At 40.8% G+C, this 21903-nt stretch overlaps 1 protein-coding gene across 1 annotated transcript in view; it reads right to left on the bottom strand.

Moving 5' to 3' along the window:
- The window catches only part of atp2b2 (ATPase plasma membrane Ca2+ transporting 2), a 109783-nt gene that overhangs the window by 9502 nt on the left and 78378 nt on the right, over positions 1 to 21903 (bottom strand). Inside the window, exons 5-17 of the mRNA XM_076267941.1 lie at positions 20162 to 20419; positions 19356 to 19481; positions 17942 to 18067; positions 15978 to 16070; positions 13275 to 13316; positions 11886 to 12050; positions 11497 to 11711; positions 11073 to 11315; positions 3977 to 4218; positions 3494 to 3728; positions 1103 to 1282; positions 706 to 793; positions 81 to 187 (exon numbers count right to left, since the gene is read on the bottom strand). Of these exons, the coding sequence (XP_076124056.1) occupies positions 81 to 187; positions 706 to 793; positions 1103 to 1282; positions 3494 to 3728; positions 3977 to 4218; positions 11073 to 11315; positions 11497 to 11711; positions 11886 to 12050; positions 13275 to 13316; positions 15978 to 16070; positions 17942 to 18067; positions 19356 to 19481; positions 20162 to 20419 (2120 nt within the window). The remainder of the gene's footprint in view (positions 1 to 80; positions 188 to 705; positions 794 to 1102; positions 1283 to 3493; positions 3729 to 3976; positions 4219 to 11072; positions 11316 to 11496; positions 11712 to 11885; positions 12051 to 13274; positions 13317 to 15977; positions 16071 to 17941; positions 18068 to 19355; positions 19482 to 20161; positions 20420 to 21903) is intronic.

Here is a 21903-nt window from a genome sequence, read left to right as displayed (position 1 = left end):
TCCTCTGTTATTTTGGTAACAGAAAGATGGTCATGGTGTGTGTGTGTGTGTGTGATCCAGGACTCTGTTGCTTTCCTCACCATAGCAAAGCCCACATCTGCCTTCTTAAGGGCCGGCCCATCATTGGTCCCATCACCTGTTACTGCGACAACCTGTCTCTGGTCTACCAATGTGCTGTCAATGATTCCTAAAAGAGAATGAGAGAGGAGTGCATTTACATCTGATTTTATAGGAAAAGGTAGCAAGCATGGCTAGCTGTCACTAGTAAGCTGTACCAGTTATTGCTAAACTACATATCAAAAATAACACCATTTCACTTGTGTGTCAGATAGATACAAACTGCCACAAAGTTTACTGTTACAGGTGTATATAATATAGCTTATATACTGTATGCTATATATATATATATATATATATATATATATATATAAATATATATATATATATATATATATATATAATATATAACACCAAAGAAATTCCTTGTACTCCCAGTATGTGGTGAGTTAAAGATTCTGATTCTGTTTCTGCTCTAAAAGATTCTTTAGTTTTTCGGGATTCTCTTGCACCGTTTTGGTGTGTGTTCAAGGTAACCGTTTTAAATAGGCTGGTTGAATCCATTGTCGATCAAGCCCACACCTTCCTGCTGCATTACATAAACCCAAGGAGGTCTCGTATTAGAAACAGAAGGGCTGGCACACACACCTTTGACCAGTGTGTGTTTGTCAGTGGGGGAGGACCTGGCCAGCACTCGCAGTTTGGGCCACACCTTATCAATGCGCTCCTGTTCCACCTGCAGAGCACACACGCACAAACACACACAACATACTGAAAGAGGAAATGTACTGAAAAAGGGCTTACTGTATGTTCTAAATCTTCAAGGACACTGGAAAGTAATCAGTAGGAGAAAAACTTGAGCTGGACACCCTCAGATTCTTGGACAATGCACATGCGCGCACACACACACACACACACACACACACACACACACACACACACACACACACACACACACACACACACACACACACACACACACACACACACACACACACACACACTAATGAGATAAAGAACTCTTCTGGGAGATGCGCTGGGTTACCTCTCCCTTCTCGTTACGGATCCTCCTGTTGAACTCCTTTCCATCGATGCAGAGGAAGTCCTCTCCAGGGTGGATGATTCCACATTTGATTGCGATGGCGCGAGCTGTGTTGATGTTGTCTCCAGTGACCATGCGCACGGTGATGCCTGCACGCTGGCACCTCAAGATGGCATCAGGCACCTGTGATGGTCAAGAGATGGTGGTCGGTAGCAGCAACAATTAGTTCAGAAGTGAAGAATGACACGTCCATGCACGTGTTTGTTTAGCTCTAAAGCTGCCCAGCAACACACTAATGGGTCCATCAGATTTATTTGGTTTGCCTCTTGTTGACGCTGTAGCTCACAGATTTCTTCATGGATCATTTATGTTCTGACCAGGTCAATAATTCATTATGATAAAAATTGAATTTTCCATGCAAGCAATGCAGCATGCATCTGAAACAACAGTATGTTTGATTACGGTACATATGGTACAGCACATCTCTATAAACACATGTGGAAATGGACAAAAGACCAGACACATCAGTTAGACACTGATGGTATCTCCTTGGAAACATGTCAGGGGCATTCCCAAGGATTTGTTCAGCATAATGACTGTCTAACCCACTTAACTCACTGGACATGGGCCATGCGAAGGAAAAGCCTCATCAATAATAGACAATGGCAGAGGAAGGTGACTTTGTAACTGTAGACTTCAAACTCCAATGTATTTGTTTACACATACTCATGTTCCCGCCTTTAGTATCTTATCTAGATACAGGGACCTGGAGGCCCGCCACACACTCAGGACACTGGCTGGTTCAAAGTGCAGCTTCAGTTCAGCAGTTGCACTGTCATCGAATTACCACAAAACAACCATCCACATCATGGGAATGAATGTGGCACTAGCACTAAAGATAAAGCAGCAAAGACTTAATTATCTATTAATGAAGTTCGCATACCCAGGGATTCGCATACCCTCTAATTTATGTAGAGGTATATTCTAAGAATACTCAACAATGAGTTTCTGTTGATTTCCAGATGACAGTCCAAATGTACGTATAATCACATTGGCCAATGACATCACCAACCCATGAAGGTCACTGTGTTTCATGTTTGTCTTGGCATCCTCAATTCAACTGGATTAGCTGCATGTAACCCATGATCATCAATCACAACTGCACTGAAAGATATTTGATCGATTAATGGGGAAACAGGAAAACTGATTTTACAACATTTAAAGTAACATGATGGAGGAATCCCCAACATTTCAACATACTGGCTACCCATTTAGCTCAATTAGTCTAAAACCAATGAAAAAGGTCATGCTCCTACCCACAACAGCAATATTGCATTACAGTAGTGCAATACCAGCCGTTCTGGGTGCACATCGGCAATATCTATTCTCCTTATTCAATGCAGGGTGGTATCAAAATGAGATTTAGATGTTCAAATGTTGCTTTAAAGGCCGGGTTGACAAAATCAAACAAATCCAGTTGGGAGAACAGCTACTATAACTTCAAGGTCCCTTGGAAAATGCGTGTGCAACATTCTCCATGATTTCACTTATAATTTCCAAAAATCGAATGCCACTTAGCAAACCTTGGATATAATTGGATTTGAGATAACAGTTCTCCTCCTTTGTCATCATTTTTGTCACCACAACCCAACCTGCTGACTGGCCAAGTAGAGAGCAAGTGCTTCTCTACTGATGGTCTCTAGACTACACTCTTTCCCATAACTGAACTTTTCACACATGGATTTTGATCATCTTGGGAAGGTCCTCTAAAGCTGAAGATTATAGTTGAGACAAGAGACATATGCAGAGATTTAAGGCTAGAGAGAGAGGGAGGGAGGATGAGTGGGAGGAGGAGGCAGAGGGAGGGCACAAGTCAGTAAAGGAGAGCGAGAGGTAACGAGTGCACAGGAGATGGAGAGATAAAAGAGGGAGGTTGAATAATGCAGAAGCAGGCTTGTTTTTCTCAGGCTTGTGATCCCTGAGGTGCTGTGATCTAAGGAAACAGTGTTTAAGGACTTAACATCTCTGTCACATTTGAAATGTAAAATACTATGTAAAATGTGAAAACTTACAAATGTCAAAGGAATATGTTGAATGACAGTCTAAGGACATATATCAAGCAAGGGCTCCTTTTTATTAGAGGAAACAAGGCTAACCCAACATGTGATTTGTTCTTGCCTCGGTTTAGTGTTAGACTGCATACCTATTACTAGGAATTAGTGATCAATGGAAATGAGCACATGGTCATCTCTCCCAGCTCCATTTTTAAAGAGCGGCCTATGCATGTATTGCAACACAATTGATGCCTGCAGTCCAGGAATGATATAACAGGTCAGCTGTACACAGCAGCATGACAACTGATTCACAGGAGAGGCATGACTAACCATGCCTTACCTCAGGCCGAACAGGATCTTCAATGCCAACCACGCAGATTGCTGTCAACTCGCTCAGAATGCCGTTCTCATCATCCCAGTTTGGTTCAGGGTCAGCAGGGAAGTCGCGGTACGCCACGCAGATGGTCCTCAGCCCGTCACAGGCCATGGGCTCAATCACCTTCTTCACCATTTCATCCCTGTCCCGAGGCCTGAATACTCGTGGCTCCCCAACATCACTCATGATACGAGAGCACCTGCAATGCAATGGGACACTCAAAATCAAGACTAGGTCTCCTCTCTTTGCCATAAACTAAACATTCTCTTCACGAAAGTATATCACTGAAATAAATAAATGACAGGGGGTCAAATTACATAAATATTCAAAAAGCATGCTTATCAAGTACAAGAGCCCTGCCAAGTTGTGGAGTAGATTTACATAAATATCTGGTAAAACAATTTCCTTACTGGCATGCAGCCTAAAATGTTATCTGAAGCCACTTACTTCTTGAGCACAATCTCAGATGCCCCCTTGCTGTACATGCGGAAGCTGCCATCTGGGAGCTTGGTCACAGTGCTCATGGACTTTCGGACAGAATTGAAGGTGTAGACCTTGTAGAGCTTCTCCTCGGGGATCTGGTTGCGAACAGTCTGGTAGTCTCGTTTAAGTTCCAGGACCAAACCCAACAAGCCGCATTCGGTTTTATTGCCAACTTGCTTGGGGAGACCACCTTCCTTGTCAGGGGGCTGGGGAGACATCAGCAGGAATCAGGTCATTAATGAGAGTTCAGTTGCAGTGGAAAAAAATTGCTTTCCCATCCCAAATGGTTTTAAAGTCATACAGGGTTCTGCACAGATATCATGGATTTCAGGTGCACTTCTCTGCACTAATGCATGTCTGTGAAAAACTGAAACATTTGGGAAACATACAGAGGGGTGGGCTTAAGCTGCATGGTGAGATTAAATATGATTTGATGGTTGGGGCTACCTGGGCATAGTCTGCATTTATGACACGGATAAAGCTGCTGATCTGGTACCCCACATTTCAGCTATCCACATGCCTGTACTTTCTGTTAGTCTCTTCACTGAAGTGAAATAATGTACATGTGAGTGTTTCAGGAGATTTAAAGTGCTTTTCTCAGAGCCATTTCAGTGGGTACAGGAAAATGGTGGTTGCCATAGCAATGATAGCTGAGGTGCTGTTAGGCAAAGTGACAAGGAGATGACTCCTGCTCTCCACGGCTAGATTTATTTCACACTCTCCATTCCATCTCTCTCACACACACACTTTCCAGGCCTTCACTCTGTAACACTTTGCTCTGTCTACTTGCCTCTCTCAATCATGTATGAGCAGTCACATAAAAACAACATACTAAAAAACATCTGTTTGCCATTTAGCTGTTCAGGAGCTGTATACTGTACATGGTGTAACGAAACAACTACTGTATAAGTAGGCCAGATGTTTTCTGATTAAAAGTACATTATATTACGGTACGTCACTAGATTTGAGATGCTAGTTTTCAGTGTCCATCTCCTTATTATGCCCACCACTGCTCATAGACCTAATAAAGGACAAACAAATGGACAGGGAATTCACTTTGTGCATGAATCCTCTCCAACATGTCTAAGGCAGGCATCAGCAATTTTTTCAAAATATTTTCCAGGCAGGAAAGTCACACAGGGTCATTTCTGGAGGACCCAACCAAGGTCCTGTTTGACGTGGTACTCGGATGCCCGGGGAGAGGAGCTGGCATAAGTGGCACAGGGTAACAGCTGTCCTCTCCCTGGTCAGCGGGCGCCGCTGCGATCCACGGCATATGGCGCACAGAGAGCTGGCAGCGCCACTTCCTCTTTAGAGCTCTTTTCACACTAGCAGCCGTGCCACTCCTGCCGCCTACCCCCCCAAACCACACCACAGGCCTCCACTCCCAGCATCCCCTGCTCTGCAGGGCCCCACAATCCCCTCCTGCGTCCTCAATAAGGTCGTTTTCATTTTTACCTCTTTGATTTCAGCTCATTAAAGACAGAATTTGATGGAGCCTGCTTAAGGGATGAGAGGTGAGCCACTCACTGCTAGGTGCCCAAATGGCGTTCACGAAAGAGGGGGAACCCAGAGCTTACAAAGAGGATCTTGGCAGCCTCTGACTTCACATGGTGAAGGGAGCTGGTCAACATGCACTCTTGCCCACAGTGATTCAGAGCTAGTCAATATAACACTCATTTGAAGTAGTCCAGGGACATGTCTGGCATTGCAGTAACAGTGCTAAAAACCCTGCAATTGCACACAGCAGCAAATCCCATTGAGACACAGGGAATATCTCAGGCCAGGAATAATGGACAGGTACAACTACTACATCTACCTCTGCTGGCTTAACACATTAAATTGTCTTAACTACAATTGGTAATTGGTTTAACTACTTAGTAACATCATCTAAATTCTCAGGGTGTTAAGTAGAGAGTAATGCAGACTACTGGTAAGTGTGTTTTGAATGTAAAATGTTTATGGTATTGCCGATGGATTTCTCTTTAAAACAAATTTGTCTGTGAATAATCAAATAGCTCTGAAAAAATATCCAAATCTGCTCATCATGTTCCATTACTATACAGAATAGCTATTGTATTTCACACACTGTTACCTGTCTTTGTTATACATTAAATACATATAGCTATTTTACATGTGGAATGTGTGGCATCACACATTTAATGTACTGTATGTGTGAACACTTTATGAAGTACAGTAGTCTCTACACATATTTTGTAGGGAGCATTTACTAAATTACTAAAAGTTTACACCAAAGACACTAGAGAGTTATCATTGGGACTGGGAACCTGAGAGGTTGCTCAGAGGCCCAAGCTAGCAATGCATCACTGGAACAGGTGGCTGGCGAAGCCCACCTATATTAAAAGATCAGATTTCAGCATGCGTGCAAAAGATTTCAGGAAATCTATCAACTCTGCTAGGCTAGCAACTAGGAGTATTGTCAGTGGCAAAACTCAAAGAAGAATATTCAATATTATTGATAATATCTTATTGATATTGATTGGATATTCTTTATATATATATATATATATATACACACACACACACACACACACACACTGTATATTGAAAGTCTCTCTCTTGGTTTTCTGGAGAGGAACGAATGCATCAATTTCTTTACCTGCTTAGCTATCAAAAAGATATCAAAAAGATATCAGAAAGTGCCATACTGTAGTCACATTGGATATCTGTAACACTTGCTGTGCTTACTGTACACTGTACATGTTATGCTGTCAAGGCTGACCTGAATGTGTTGTCTTGTTCCCTTGGCTACTAAGTGTGACTTAAATTGACTAGACAGTTCATTTTAAAAGAAAGTTTTAAAGTTGAGAGAGAGAAAAGTTAACTTGCTGAGAGAGTAGTGGGTTACGGTGTGAGTTATGTAACGCCGTATCACTGAGTGGGCTTAGTACAGTTTCTTAAGGATGAGGGAGAGACAGCGGCAATGATGTGGATATCAAAGCTGTCTTTTGTATGGTGATCAAAGCTCACCAGGGGTAGCCCACGGAAGACAGGTTACGCAAGCACGGAAGGCCTCAAGGGAATAGGACTCTGATGGGCCTTGTGCTTGGAGATCCCAAAGCCTTTTCTCCTGATTAGGACACAATGTTTGGGCCAGCATCCCTTGCAGGAAAACTTAGAAACAGCCTGACTCATGTCTCAAAAGAAGACTTCTTGATTCGCTAACATCATACCAGAAAGCATGAAGCCATACTTTCATACAATATCTCTTTGTCTAAGAGAACAGAAATGATAATCTTTAACAGGCATGTAAAGAGTGAAACAGAACATTTTTTTGATTTCTTGACAACCCCTCTCTGCCTGGATAATAGAATTCATGAGCAAACCACACCAGCTGTTTGAAGATATTAATTAACATTTCAAAACTAGTCCATTTCTGAAAGAACTTTACAGGATAATCAGAGCTGAAAAGCTAGTCAGCCATGTCAAATTACACTTTGTAGGTACATTGATGAAATATACAGAGAAAAACCAACCAACCAAGTGCTGTGATGAGAATGAATACACAAGCATGCCATTGGGCTCACCACACTACTGTAAGTTTGTAGCAAATAAACTGACATGGAATTCAGTTTCTATAACATGCACCTGAAATCCATTTCATGCATCCATTCATCACACAGCCATTTCATTTCTGACTGTAATCTGCATCTGTCTTTTCACCGAATTGCAACATGCAGATAATTAAATACAATTGGGATTGCTAAAACAAATGAATTGTATACACTTCAAAATTACTGCATTTCTCGGAGGGGGGCTTGGCTCAATATCCACAGACCATCCATAGTCTACACAGAAAGAGAGTACAAGGATGAGTGTGATGAAACAACCTCTGAACAGTGTTAAAAGGGACATCTGAAATGAGAGTCTACTCCCATGATGGAACGTGCCAGTCCAACTCACCAAGCAGATGGCAAGATATCACAATTCAGATGAGCACTATTTCAGCAGAGAAGACTAGGAAATGTAGGACACCTCCCAAGTTACATTTCAGATTTGATCACCTCCTAAGCAACTCTGGTGACCCCTGGTTACTTCTATTTTAAATGGTTCATGCTTTAGGGGCCTTCTAATTTGGAATACATACATATTGATTTTATAACGCAATTCTGAACAGAAAAAGACTTTAATTAACGCCCAATGTAATTTAAAATACATCAAGGGATGGTGGTCCAAATTAGCTCCTTCATTTTGGTACCACTGTGTTCATGCCCTGAGGTATTTAAGGAGGGTGTCTTTATTAAATGAGCATTAAGCTCTGTAGCCATCCAGCTGTGACCAGACTTAAGATGGGAGAGCATGCCTTATTGCAGAGGCATGCCAAGTAGCAAGGCAATGGGATGAGATGAATGAATGAAGGTCAATTGAATTGCAGGACCCTGTGTGATATACTCCTCCTCCTCCTCCCTATAACTGTATCTGCAGTTTCTTTTTTGTTAACCCCAGTTTGTAAAATCAGAAAACTTCAGTGTCTTGAAAGAGAAACTACAAAATAATTCAAAACAGAATTCTTTATTTAGTCTCAGTCCAAGTTTGCAACCTCTGTTGACTTTTGGTATAAAGGTACTTCAAACTCTCCATGAGTGCTTTTCAACTCAGTTCTGATTTTATCCATATTTCATTTCAGCAAAGCTTTAAATGTCTTTGTATTGACAAGTAGGGGTTGACTCTGGCTTTTAAGGAGAACCACTGCACCCATATGTAGATAGTCAAGGTTATTCATCAAATGTACAGTATTCCACTACAGATTAGAGAATAAATGTCCTAAAAGGTTTGTACTGTATATTCTGTTACATTGCTTAAGGTGAGTAACATATTCTACAACCGATTACATTGGCATTGGCATTTTATTAGCTGTGGATGAAACAGTTATTTCAAACACTGAGGTTGTAAGACTCACAGCCAATGCCAACAACAACCCATGACCCTGCTTGATAGTAAGGATAGATTCATGTAGGCCTATGAAACATGAACATCACTGTCAAAAAACCTACAACAGGAACTCAACTCAAGCACAGATTTTATCCATCCGCAATAACCACCATCAATGTTGCAAAGAAATAAGGTGTGATATGGAATCTGTTGTAAAATGGATTAGTGCAATGACAGAAAGTATGCATGTATGTAGATGTATGTTCATACTGTTTTTCATGCAATGACTGGGTGTGTATATGTGTGTTTATGTATTCTGCTATATGTATTCTGCTGTTTTATATGTTTCTATTTATTCTTTTTTTAAGTAACACTAGCACTTAAACTATACTTTCATAGACTGAATGATGCACTGACGGGAAAGCAGTTGGGTTTTTTTAACCAACACAAAGGGAGTTATATTCCTTTTAGTAGAACATTTTTGTCAAGGAACCTGAAACTATGGCTGGCCTAAAACATGCTGGCTGTACATTAGCCCCATTGGCCTATGACAAACTGATCACATTTCTGGAGAGGTTTCATTTGGCTATCTATAACCAGAGAGAGCAGGAGAAAGGAGACACCTGTACTTTGTCTATAAAGATTTGAATTTGAACATGAAAAGCCTACGCCTTCATGTTAGATTGATGATTTAAAAAGTAACCCCTTCATCAAATGATTAGTGTAACTGTATTCTGAACACCACCAGTTTCAATTTAAATTTGTATTTAAATACAGTTACTCATAATTTGTTTTTTAAATATGTAATCCTGTTACATGTATTCTGTTACTCCTCATCTGTGTGTACTGCAGATGACAGTGGAGACTAAACTCGACCAGATTGCGTTTGAAACAGCTGACTCAGGGCCAGATGTACTAATGCGTTTGCGCCCACTTCAGGCGTATTTGTTTCGCAACGTGCGTGTAAAATCATTGCGAGGTATGTACAAACAGGCTAACCTGACTCTCGCCAGATGAATTTCATTCCGCCTAGCTCCACTCATCCATCTGGGACCAATCCATTGGAGTGTTGCTTCAGAAGGCTGGGCCTAATCAAAAAATGCTTGCATATGATTGAATAAGCCACTTGTCCGTCATCTAATTGACGTGCTACTTCAACCACTCACATCGAAGCCAACCCGTTACGCTGATAACAGTCTCACAGTCGCTTCTACGCTATGTCACATCTATGAAACTCCCGCCCTGCATCCTGATTGGCTGTACCATAAAATCTGGTGCAGAAATCACTCTCAATGGAAGAGGTCCCAGATGGATGTGAGTGAAGCTAGGCGGAGCTAGCGGAAAGAAATTCATCTGGCGAGAGTCAGGTTACAAACAGGCCGCAATGATGTAAAAGCGCAAACTGCCTGTCACAGGAGCTGAATGGCTAATTGCATTTTTCGTGTCATGCATATGCATTCATGGGAGGATCCAGGGGAAAGTGGGAGTTTAGCGTAAAGAGATGGGAGGGGAAGCGTAAAGAGCGCTTAATTATGTATTCCGCGGTATGTACATAGACTGCTCCTGAAAGCGCACGTCTATTCTGCGCCTAAATACTTCCGCCTTGTAAACGCAGGTGTTAATCCAAATTGCAGTTCAATGCGTCAATAAGAGAACCTTTCAAAGACAACAGAATCGCTATTTAGAGCACCAGATTTGTAAGTATTTGTACTATCAAAAGCAACCTTAACTTTCGTTGGCCTTTTGAATGTCTTACTTTCACTTTCACGTCATTCACTTAAACTTTCCTACTTGCTAGATTTGACCAATTTTCCATAGCCTACGGGTACAAGTACTTTGAGTAAAACTACTGATCTTCATTATCTCCCTGCTTGTTGACATCTTATCATGTACTGTATGTATTATTTCATGATTGCTAAATGTTTGATTCTTTTTAATGTTGTCATCAGTTAACTTCATTCAACTGCGCTTGTATAGGCACTGCCATTCAGTTGTGGACGTTCGTAAATTGCGTTTATGGGCGGAGAAAGGCAGAGAAAGGCGCAGTTTACACTAGTTTGATAAATACGACGGAAACTTGGGTCTGACAGAGTCCGCAATCTGCGGTTTGTCCATGACGCTGATAACGCTACGTTCGCAAATGTACATCTGGCCCTCAGTGTCTTACCAGAATCTTGGTGGTGTAGGCGCTGTTGATGGATATAGAGTTAACAAGAATGTCCAGTGTCTTCACATTGATGGCGCCAGGGTCGGGGATCTCTTTGTAATGGACGTCTCCAACATAGCACTGCACTGCAGTCATGCGATTGGTCGTCAGCGTGCCCGTCTTGTCAGAGCAGATGGCGGTGGCATTACCCATGGTTTCACAAGCATCCAAGTGCCTCACCAAGTTGTTGTCTTTCATCATTTTCTGTCAAAACAGAAATTGGTTTAAAGCCTTGTGATTAAAGCCTTGTGTATGTCATTAATTATTGATTATTACTACATTGCAAAGACAAAACATTTATTATGGTCTAAACACCAGATAGCAAAATTTCCATTTGATTGTCCAGTTAGAGTGATTGAATTATTATTGACTATCATTGAAGTACCTTGACTGAGTAGGCCAAGGAGATGGTGACTGCCAGTGGAAGGCCTTCAGGAACAGCTACTACCAGCACTGTCACACCAATGATGAAGAACTTCACAAAGTACTGGATATAGATGGGAGTGCACTCGGGCATCCACGGCCTCTTCTGAAGAACAAAGTTGTCGATGGCAAAGTATAGCACCAGGATGATGACCGTAATGGCAGACATCACCAGACCTAAAGGAAGGGCATAGAAAAAGATGCTGTTGTTGCCATTCATGATTATCAGGCTCATATGGACATCCTGTCGTTACTCATTTTGATCTGTAGTTTATCATATGAGGATTGTTTTTAAAAACTGAAGCACAAGGCAAGTTTTGAAACTAGGTGAGGCATGACTAGACACTGTACCAGCTTTTCCGATCTGAACAGCCAGCTTGGTCAGCTTTCCTTGCAGGACGGACTTCTCTTTCTTGGAGACGTTGGCTTTCTTCTTCTCTTTCTCGTCAGTCTCTCCTCCCTCCGCACTCTTGAGGGGTTGCATCTCCATCGCAGCAGCTCCATCTTGCTTCTTCACTGCAATGGGGAGAGGAGAGGAGAGCAGGCGTCGGTTATGCAGAGTGCCTCTTTGTTGTTATACATTTGGGCAAGTTGAAAGGCGCGTTCAATTCAGTCACTGACACTATATATAAACATAAAGCCAATCTGCCATTCCATGTTTAGAAAATCAAAAAATTGCACCAGTATTTCAGTCCAAACACAATATTCAGCAGACTTAAAATAGTTCCTGAAAATAGGTCAAAGGACCAAGCTTGGCATCTTTTTCAAATGTTTGATCTAGTGCTTCATTGCATTTACATTCCGCTGGTCTGTAGAGAAAGGTGGGCTTGTTGTCACTCCGAATCCTTCTTGTCAAGCCCCTGTGCCTTTAAAAGACCAGCACCTGAGGTTAAAGCAGCCACCTCCCAGCACCTTGAGGCTCCTCTGTGGGAGAGCATGCTGGCCGCAGGGCTCTGGCCCGTACCAACTGTATGCATGGATGAGTCACCCTGAGCTCTCAGCACCCTCGGCCTCACTGAGCCAAGTGGATGTTATTAATCCCTCAGACCAAATGCATGACAGACGGTGTAATCTTGCTGTCATAATTTTACTTTCCTCTCCTATTGTCCTTTAGGGTAGACACTAGCATTGTCTGAAATCTATACAAATATGAAAAGTTATGTTATAATGGTTATGGTATAATGGTTACTTTATTATCATTTTATTTGCTGTTTATTGCATTTAGAACTGTATAATATTTATTATAAATGTTTGTTGTGATGTTCCTAGGATCCTGTTTGAATCCTTTCTTTTGCAAATAATTTTTTACAGCATACTTCTTGCTTTTTAACTTTTTTTGGAGACCTCTGTTTAATGGTCTTAGAGCAATACATCTCAACATACATCAGTACATATACATGTACTCATCTTGTCTTCTTCACCCTCCTGCCTAACTGCATGTCCTATTTAGAGCACTACAAAACATTCAGCAAATCAGTTTCTCTCCAGGTCACGGTGCATACGGCTGCCCAGACCCAACCTTTGGCCACCGCCACTACGGCCTGAGTGTGCAGGCAGGAGCACACAGATAGATAGATCATCAAGAGACCGTGACAGGCTCAGTAGGAGCAGCAGACAGGTGGGACACAGAGTGACAGTGCTGCAAACACAGATGTCAGGCTTAAATGGGAAGCCCTGGAGCTAGCAGGCCACCAGAGAGGGGGAGGAACCAGAGGGAGGGCTCAGGTGAGAGGAGGTTACCTTTTGTCTGGTTGTTCTCCGTATTTCCATCCTGCATTTTACCTATGATGAAGACATACAAGACACAGAACAAGAAAAAGACAAAAAAGTAACCAAAGCAGACAGTAAGACACCAAACGTTAACAAGGACATTACAATGAAATCAAAATAAAAAAGGAAGACAGAATATGAAGATTTATTCAACATTTCAATGACAGTAACATACATAACATAACGTTGCATTTTAATGGTGTGGTCTTGGTGAGGGTGCAACAGATTGCCATGATGCAGCTACTTTATGGCATATGATTTTCTGTGTGCTTTATCAATTGAAACATTATCACTGACAGTCACTTTTACTTTAACATGAATGGGTATGGCAATAAAAAGTGTAGAATTTAACCACTTTCAGTGAAAGTAATCTGCACAATTTGGATAACAGCATGTGCAAAATTAGACTGCAGTCTAGTGTATTTGCTCTGATTTATTAAAATCAGAAAAAAGGTTAATAATTATTTATAATGTTTTAAATGTTTTATAATAATTTTCTGTGTGTTGGTACAGTATATGGTATAATCTATTTGTAATGAGTCAGTGACATACTCACATTAAAGACTAGAGAGAGTCTGACATTTTAACAAGACAAGAAAAGGCTGTTCTACAGAAGTAGTACAGACGAAACAATCACATATTAAACACACTGATGCAGGATAGAGCGACACAGGTACACACACTGACACTGAGGACATGCAGACCACCACCACACCCACACAAGGATGCGCATGCAACATCTCATTGGTCAAGGTAGAAAGGAGGGGTGGTATGTGACTAAAGCCTGATGCTAAAATGGGGCATACTTATACCTAATAACACATGACTGGACATTCACACCTCTCAAAACATGTCCCTATCTGTCATCTGCCAAAGCATCTTCAACTCAAACTCAAACATCAATCTTATTTTCCTCACTGAATATTTTCAATGTGGCATATCTTAAAAATGTATTAGTTCCAATGTGTTTTGATAAATAACGTACACATACAAGTCAGTCACATAAACCTCTGGCTTCAGACATATAAGACATTAAAACATATTCTGTACTGTCTTCCAGATTATCCATTTGCTATATACAGTAAAATACAAAAAAACAACTTGTTTTTTATGTTGGTTTTAGTTTAATATACAATGCCGAAGTATCATTTAAACTACTCTGACCTGTTGATGTGCATTGTACTCCATTAATGCTCATAAACTCCAAGAAATTCAACATGACTCTGCACATGAATCAAGTTTAAAGGAAGCATGTTAGCAATGAAATACAAAGTATATTAAGCCACCATGCTTGGGAAGTTTAAAGGTTGAGCATGCGAAAGGAACTGCCACAATATTAATTTCAATAGTAAGGAAGCCTATGATGTCAAACAGTTTTCAGCCCAATCTTTGTTGAAATTCCTAATATTTGTATTGATTGTATTGTGATGTGTTGTTGTTTTCCCATATAAGTCACATTAACCTTCTAAACAATAAACAAGGCATATGCAGTCTCTATTTGATTAGTGTCATAATAAGTGCTGTATTTTAAATATATTTAATATATTTAATCTCTACACGAGCCTCCAGAAAGGTATTGTCTTCTGCTGGGTACATATAGGGTAAATACAGTCCTAGAGGAATTGTACCAATATTTCATATTAATCCATGAACACAATGTGCCACAAAGACAATGATACAATACAAACATAAAAAACTGTCTATGCCATGGGCAGTCTTTGAAATAACAGGGCAACATCTGGATTAAATACCAAGAACAATACCAAAGCTAAGCAACCAACATGGAAAACAATGCTGGTGGTGTGGCATAAGAGGAATACTATTAGATGTTGCTGTTTATGAACCTCCGATGACAGTTTACACATACTGCTTAAATTATGTTTCTTAAAACTCTGCAGGTATTATTTTAAGGACAACAAAACTTAACTGCACCTCTAAACCAGTGGAGTGGCACTGAGACAAAGTATTAGGTTAAAGGTCACAGTAGTGCATGATTTAAGGTCACTTTCACCCTGATGCAACTTTTGTGCACATATAGTATTGCTCTCTTGATAACAAGAGATTTCAGGTGGTTGCTACTAATAATACAGTAAGATTTATAGTCTGGAAATTGGCAGTCAAGTGTCTAGTGTTCACTAGAGATCACTGTTTCTGCACTGGTGTCAAATCACACAAAACAACCCATAGCCCTCCTTCAATCAACGTAGCATATGGTCAGAGGTTAGAATAACCATAAAGAATACTCAGAGAGACAGATGCATTCTTGGAACGGACATCATACAATGGACAAGGAAAAAAGGATTACTCGCCTTTGATTTCCAGTCACAAAACACTCTAATAGAGTACATAACCTGTGGATTAATGTCAACGAGTATGTGCCTATGTCCACAGCCAACAGAACACACGCTTCCCTTCTTTTGTCAGGGCTTGCACACAAACTCCTGCAACTAACAACCAGAGAACCTCTTATTGTGGCATTCCATCTCTGAGAGTTGGGGGAGATGAGAGAAGGGGGGATAACAGCAAGGAAAAAGGAGGAAATATTCACAACTTCCAGAGGCATGCATTTGCGAAGGGTTGTACAGTCAGCAGAGGGGGAGGACAGGAGAACTGAGGACAGGGAAGGAAAGGGAGACCCATGGGAAAAGAACAACGGAGGTCTTCTCAACCTACCATTGACTAGGCTGGCGTTACCAGGGGCATTTGCACCTGCAGCACCATCGGTGGCTATAGTTGCGATGGGGTGGGAGGAGGGATGGGAGCAGTCTAGCAAGTAATAATGGGCGAAAAAAGGGATAATAGTGAGCAAAAATAACATGGTTAAGAGCTTCTTCACTATGATTAGTTAGCTGAGCTTGCTTCTTCAGTCAACTGCTTTCACCTAAAAGGGCTCGAGGGATGGCAATAATAGGCGTAACATTCAAAATGCAACATAAAACACAGTCACATATAAAATGGATGAACAAAACAAAGAGTGTACACAGCACAACACAATGATCAATGGTACAACAATCAGCCAGAATTGACCAATACTTGGTATGCTAAGACCAGTATAAAAGGCAAAAATCATTTTGACTTGAGGGTTAGAGAGTGTATTAGGTGGAAGAAAATAATTTCATTTTATTTTCTAAAGGATACTTGAAGAGCATATGAACATTTAACCGTTTACAGTGATAGCTTGACCACCTGACATCTGGGAGCTAGAGCTTGTTTATTTCAAGCCTGCAAGCCATTTTATGCGTCATTTATAGACAGGATATAAAAGCTCTTTAGAGGATTACCTTAACAGAGATGGTCTAAACCTAGCATGCTCGTTAGGAACAGAGGTCTTTTTAGTTCAGCAATACATTTTCCACTGACATTAATACACTACAAGGAGTAGTCATCTGTAATATATGCACAACTTTTATGAATATTGTTTTACTTTGCCCTTGTTAGAGTGACAATATTTAAAGCTCTATGTTTTCACAAATTCACAGACAATTTGTAAATAGCACCTACGGCATAATTATAATACAACCATAAAAACCTTGCACATTTCTCAAAGGATAGAAAATAACTGAGACTTAGTGTCATGGATTCAAACTTGACAAAGGGGAGTGATTTGAAACGCTAAAACCGATTTGGTACAACCATTGATCAGGAGCTCTATGCAGGGGTATGAATGGAATGTGTTTCTGTTTAGACTTAAAAAGATGCGTTAGGGAGGCTCCTCTTTTTAAGTGGAGAATCACTGTGGCTAAAGCAGGGTGCCAAGGAGGAGGAGGAGGAGGAAGAGGGGGAGGAGGAGGAGGAGGGAGGTTTAGTAAGGTGATCACACGGTTACAGGAGGTTGAGTCGTGATCAGGTTTGGTGGAAGCCCCCGAGGGAAAAACATGGGATGGGCGAGTGGGAGTGAGACATACTCTACCTGTGAGCTGTTGGCCATCTTCAACTGTCTGACCTGCATGGTGGTATGTAGAATGACAGTCACACAAACAGGAGATGCACGTGTGTGTGGTGCACTCACAGATCAGATCAAACCCCATCTCTCACACTCTGAATCTACTGATTTTTGTGGTGTCTTTTCTCCTGTTTAGGACTGTATTTGGTTCATGACACAGCAATAGTATATATCTGTATATTAAGTGATCTTCAGATCTACACAGCACCTTGTCAAGGAATTCACATCCACAGAGCACAGCACGCTGTGAGGAAACATCTATTCCAGAGTAAATGTCCAGTTCCTGTTTCTCACAAAGTTCACTGTACATCTGATTAATACACTGATCCCTTTGTGAGTGGATGTCACATTACAATCCCGCAAAAATCTGTCGACTGATGTTTCCACAAAAGAGGAGATTAGAGGCAAAACCTCTTTCATCACATTTATACCAGAGCTGATGAGATATGGTATACACACTAGTGTATTAAACATCTGGTGTCTGTCTGGTATCAGATTTCATAAAATAAATCAGAATGTTTTACTTTATATCAAACACAGCCATATTTACCAAAACTACCTTCTTGGAAAGGGGCACTCTCCAGGATCTCAAAAAGGTCAGTTCCCCTGGATTATAATCAGAAGTGGACCAAAGCAATGGTGGGCCTTCAGTCCGAACGTGTGTCTTTAGAGCTGAGACATGAAGCAGACATACCTTTCTTCTCCTTCTTCTCCTCCTCCTCTCCACCGGCACCCAGCAGGGTGAAGATGATCCCCGTCTGGGAGTTCACTCCCACCGCAGTCACCACCATCCTCCCAGAGCCCTCCATCACATGAGTACCTGCAGAGTGGGCCAGCATGCCCTATCAGTTCAAATATGCAATGCAAAGGTAACACTGGCTAGGGGACTCGCAGCAAGAAATAACTGCAAACTCAACAGAGTCTATAATTAAGACTGGCCATTTAAAGAATGACTGTCTAAAGAAACAGAAGCATTGTCTGCAGTAGCAGGCAGTTATCAGGCTAAGATCAACGGGACAAGATGTTGGCAATGGCAAATAGAAACCACAAGGAGTACAAAGCTGCTTTATAAAATGACAAGTAACAGAATGACAATCACTACTGGCTACAGCACCAGGGGCTGGCGCAAGCCTAGATAGAGATGACGCTTGGCATCTGAGGAGCTTACAGCAAACAGTGTAAATAATGGCCATTAGATAACGACACAGACCACAAGGGCATTGCGTTATCAATAGCAGTCCCTTATTCAGAGAGATTAACACTGAACACTTCTTACCGCTATTAAGATATCTTAAAGGAAGCCCTACAATACTGTGTGCCTTTTAACCGGAGACATAAAAGTAGACCTAGTTTACAATGTCTGTTTAACAACCAAGGTAGTCCTATGTTGAATGATTTCAGCAAGGGCAAAAGGGTTAAAGAAACACACCCTCTCCCATTCTCTTCTCCTCCTTTAATAAAGCCCACGTTATGATTTCCTGGTTTCTAGAGAAAGCTTTTATAAGGAGAATAATAATGGCAATGTCATCTTTTGTAGATGCCAGCAAACGTCAACTGAATTTATCATTTTTCATGAACATGTCTAATATGGCAACTGATTCTGCTCTCATTCTATTGCTTTTGCCCTCCATGTTCTGTGCCAAGATAATATTATTCATTTGAGTGGGTAGATGTACCAGTCGACCTTGCTAGTCCCCCAGTGGCTCATTTAGTAGGAGAAGAAATATGGTGAAAGTCATTAGAATGAACATGTCTAAGCTCTGTCTTTTATTTCACATATGTTTTTACTTTTATAACAGAGTGAAGTCAGTTGCATTCTTCATGTCACCCATTAGAGCCAAAATACTGCAACAGAGCACAACAGAGTTTGACAAACACTGATTTTCTGCCTTTGTTTTTGCTAATGTTGTACTTTCGGTTCATCCATAAAATGTCAGCATATGACTAAATGTCAGGCCATTTAGATTTTTTTGTTCAATTAGTTTCCCATTTTGCCTACTTAGAAATGTCAATAAAGCGTAAAGTTCAAAATGTCTGCAAAACAGTCAATAATCTACAAACACAGGTAAGGTCAACAAAGTGTGAGTGAGAGTCTGCAGTACACTAACCAGACAGAAGCATGGGATCTTTGTCCGCAGCTTTCCGCACGTGGTCTGATTCGCCAGTCAGAGAACTCTCATCAATCTTTAGGTCGTTGCCCTGTATCAACACTCCATCAGCAGGAAGCAGGTCACCTTTAAGAAGAGACAGGAAACTCATTTGTTTGACATTCGCATTATTGGGTGGAAACTGTCTCCTTGTGTCTGCACTCCAGTAGCATTTGAAAATGTTTGCCCTTTTTCTTATCAATGCAAGGATTTCCCCATTAAAACCCTTTAAAACGGACTTAGCACCTAACAGATTGCAGGATGCATAAAGATCTATGTATGGCTCACAGGTTAAAAACAACTATGAGGCTGAGCTACACTGGTGTTCTCCAATCAGTAATTAGTGAATGCCTCTGAACTCAGTGGGTTTGAAACGTGTGGATCCCATCAGTCAAAAAAACATACCAATTACTTCCTTGCCTCATTAAGCTTCATTACATATACATATTTTTAGATATACTAGAGACCCAAAGCTACAGCAAATTACCACATGGTTTCATTCCACTGCTGAAGGATACACTGTTCTCACAGGAGTTTTTCATGGATCAACTGTTGAGCTTTAATGGTTCAAATGCTTTGTGAAAAGCATGATTATAGTCAATGGAAATAGGACTGCAGAGGCTGCAGAAGAACTGCACTGATCCTTTGTCATATAAAGCAGCTATATGATATGAAACAACCTATTGCTACAGTAAGTTACTGTAGCATATTTCAAACAACACATGTGGAAAACAGTAGTGTGTCAGTTAAAGAGAGGCAGTACGCACCATACTTGATTTGGGCAATATCTCCGACCACGATGTCAGCGACGGGCAGTTGGATGACCTGGCTCCCACGCACCACCTGGAACTTTTGTTCCTGCTCGATGCGACTCTGAAGTCCACGGAACTGCTTCTCTTTGCTCCAGTCATTAAAGGCTGTGACCAGCACCACACACACCACTGAGAGCAAGATGGCGGCACCCTCTATCCAGCCGGCTTCAGCTTCCCCCTCATCCTCTGCCCCTGCAGCCGCTGATCCACAGCCTGCACTCAAGGAGATGTCAGACATTCAGTACATACTACTGTAGGTACAGGTATATATGTCAGACATTCAGAACATACTAGGTACAGGTATATATGTTAGACATTCAGTACATACTACTGTAGGTACAGGTATATATGTTAGACATTCAGTACATACTACTGTAGGTACAGGTATATATGTCAGACATTCAGTACATACTAGGTACAGGTATATATGTCAGACATTCAGTACATACTACTGTAGGTACAGGTATATATGTCAGACATTCAGTACATACTACTGTAGGTACAGGTATATATGTCAGACATTCAGTACATACTAGGTACAGGTATATATGTTAGACATTCAGTACATACTACTGTAGGTACAGGTATATATGTTAGACATTCAGTACATACTAGGTACACAGATGTACAGTATACAGTACATACATAGTATACAGATACTGTACATAGTGAGGATTGTCTAGTGATAAAACCCATTAAAAGGCACACTCAGTGTGCCTGCACACATACAAAACATATCGCATCTCTATGTTCTGTCATTTTGTCTTTTATACAAGCACCAAATAAGGTCTATAATCAAGTAAGATGATCAGCAATTAACTGCATTCAATTCATTCACCTTCTGGGAAATTGTGATCTTTTGCATGCTATGAAAGTATTGGTTAGCTTTGTTGGCGAGTAAAATGTAAGCGACATTTGCATTTAGAATTGTACTTTAAAGATAAAAAGCAATCTATTTAAAATGACTGCAGTGCAATTGGTATTTAGAGGTTTTCATTTTTTATTGTATTTAAAAGGAAATGTCTGTGAAGTCATATTCCTTTGAGATCTTAAAACTTCTTCATCCTGTGATAAAAATAAATCTGTATTGTTATCAGAAGCAGAGTAAGTGAAAGAATATTCTCTAAAACACCACATACTGTATGTGATAGATATTTTGAGAATAGCCAGCTTGAGCTGTGCCTATGTGATGCCTTCAAACATATCCAAACAAATAACAACAATTCACAACAGACACAACAAGCAGGGTTTCCAGAATGTGTGGAGACATGCAGACCTGTAGACATCATGTGGACATTACGTGGTTAGGTTAACAATTTATCACACAAAGAATCTCGCCATATCTTTAAATCTTACACTAACAACAGTACACATGTAACCTCCACATTTACACATGTGAGTAATTTAAGGCTCAAAAGTGTCCATTTGAACTGTGTGAAGCCTAAATCTATTTGGAGCACAATTACTGTAGCTTTTATTGTCACCACAATGCATTCAACCCATTTATCTGTGAAGCTCTAAAGGCAACATATTGAGCAAACCTGCTAAACGACTCTCAGTGGAGGGATAGTTCTACTTTACAAAGCACTAACACCATAGGAAGCCCTGATATATAACATAGAGGCAGCAGCTCTGTGTGGAAAATTCAGCCACAACACGGAATAAAAATATTTTACAAAATTGGCCACAGAGGTATA

The sequence above is a fragment of the Alosa pseudoharengus genome, unplaced genomic scaffold, assembly GCF_046254945.1.
Source record: "Alosa pseudoharengus isolate Yale_2024_CS ecotype anadromous, Long Island Sound unplaced genomic scaffold, YU_APseudo_1.1 YU_APseudo_1.1_scf_5, whole genome shotgun sequence".
NCBI classification, from domain to species: Eukaryota; Metazoa; Chordata; class Actinopteri; order Clupeiformes; family Clupeidae; genus Alosa; species Alosa pseudoharengus.
This window is presented reverse-complemented; position numbering and strand designations above follow the sequence as displayed.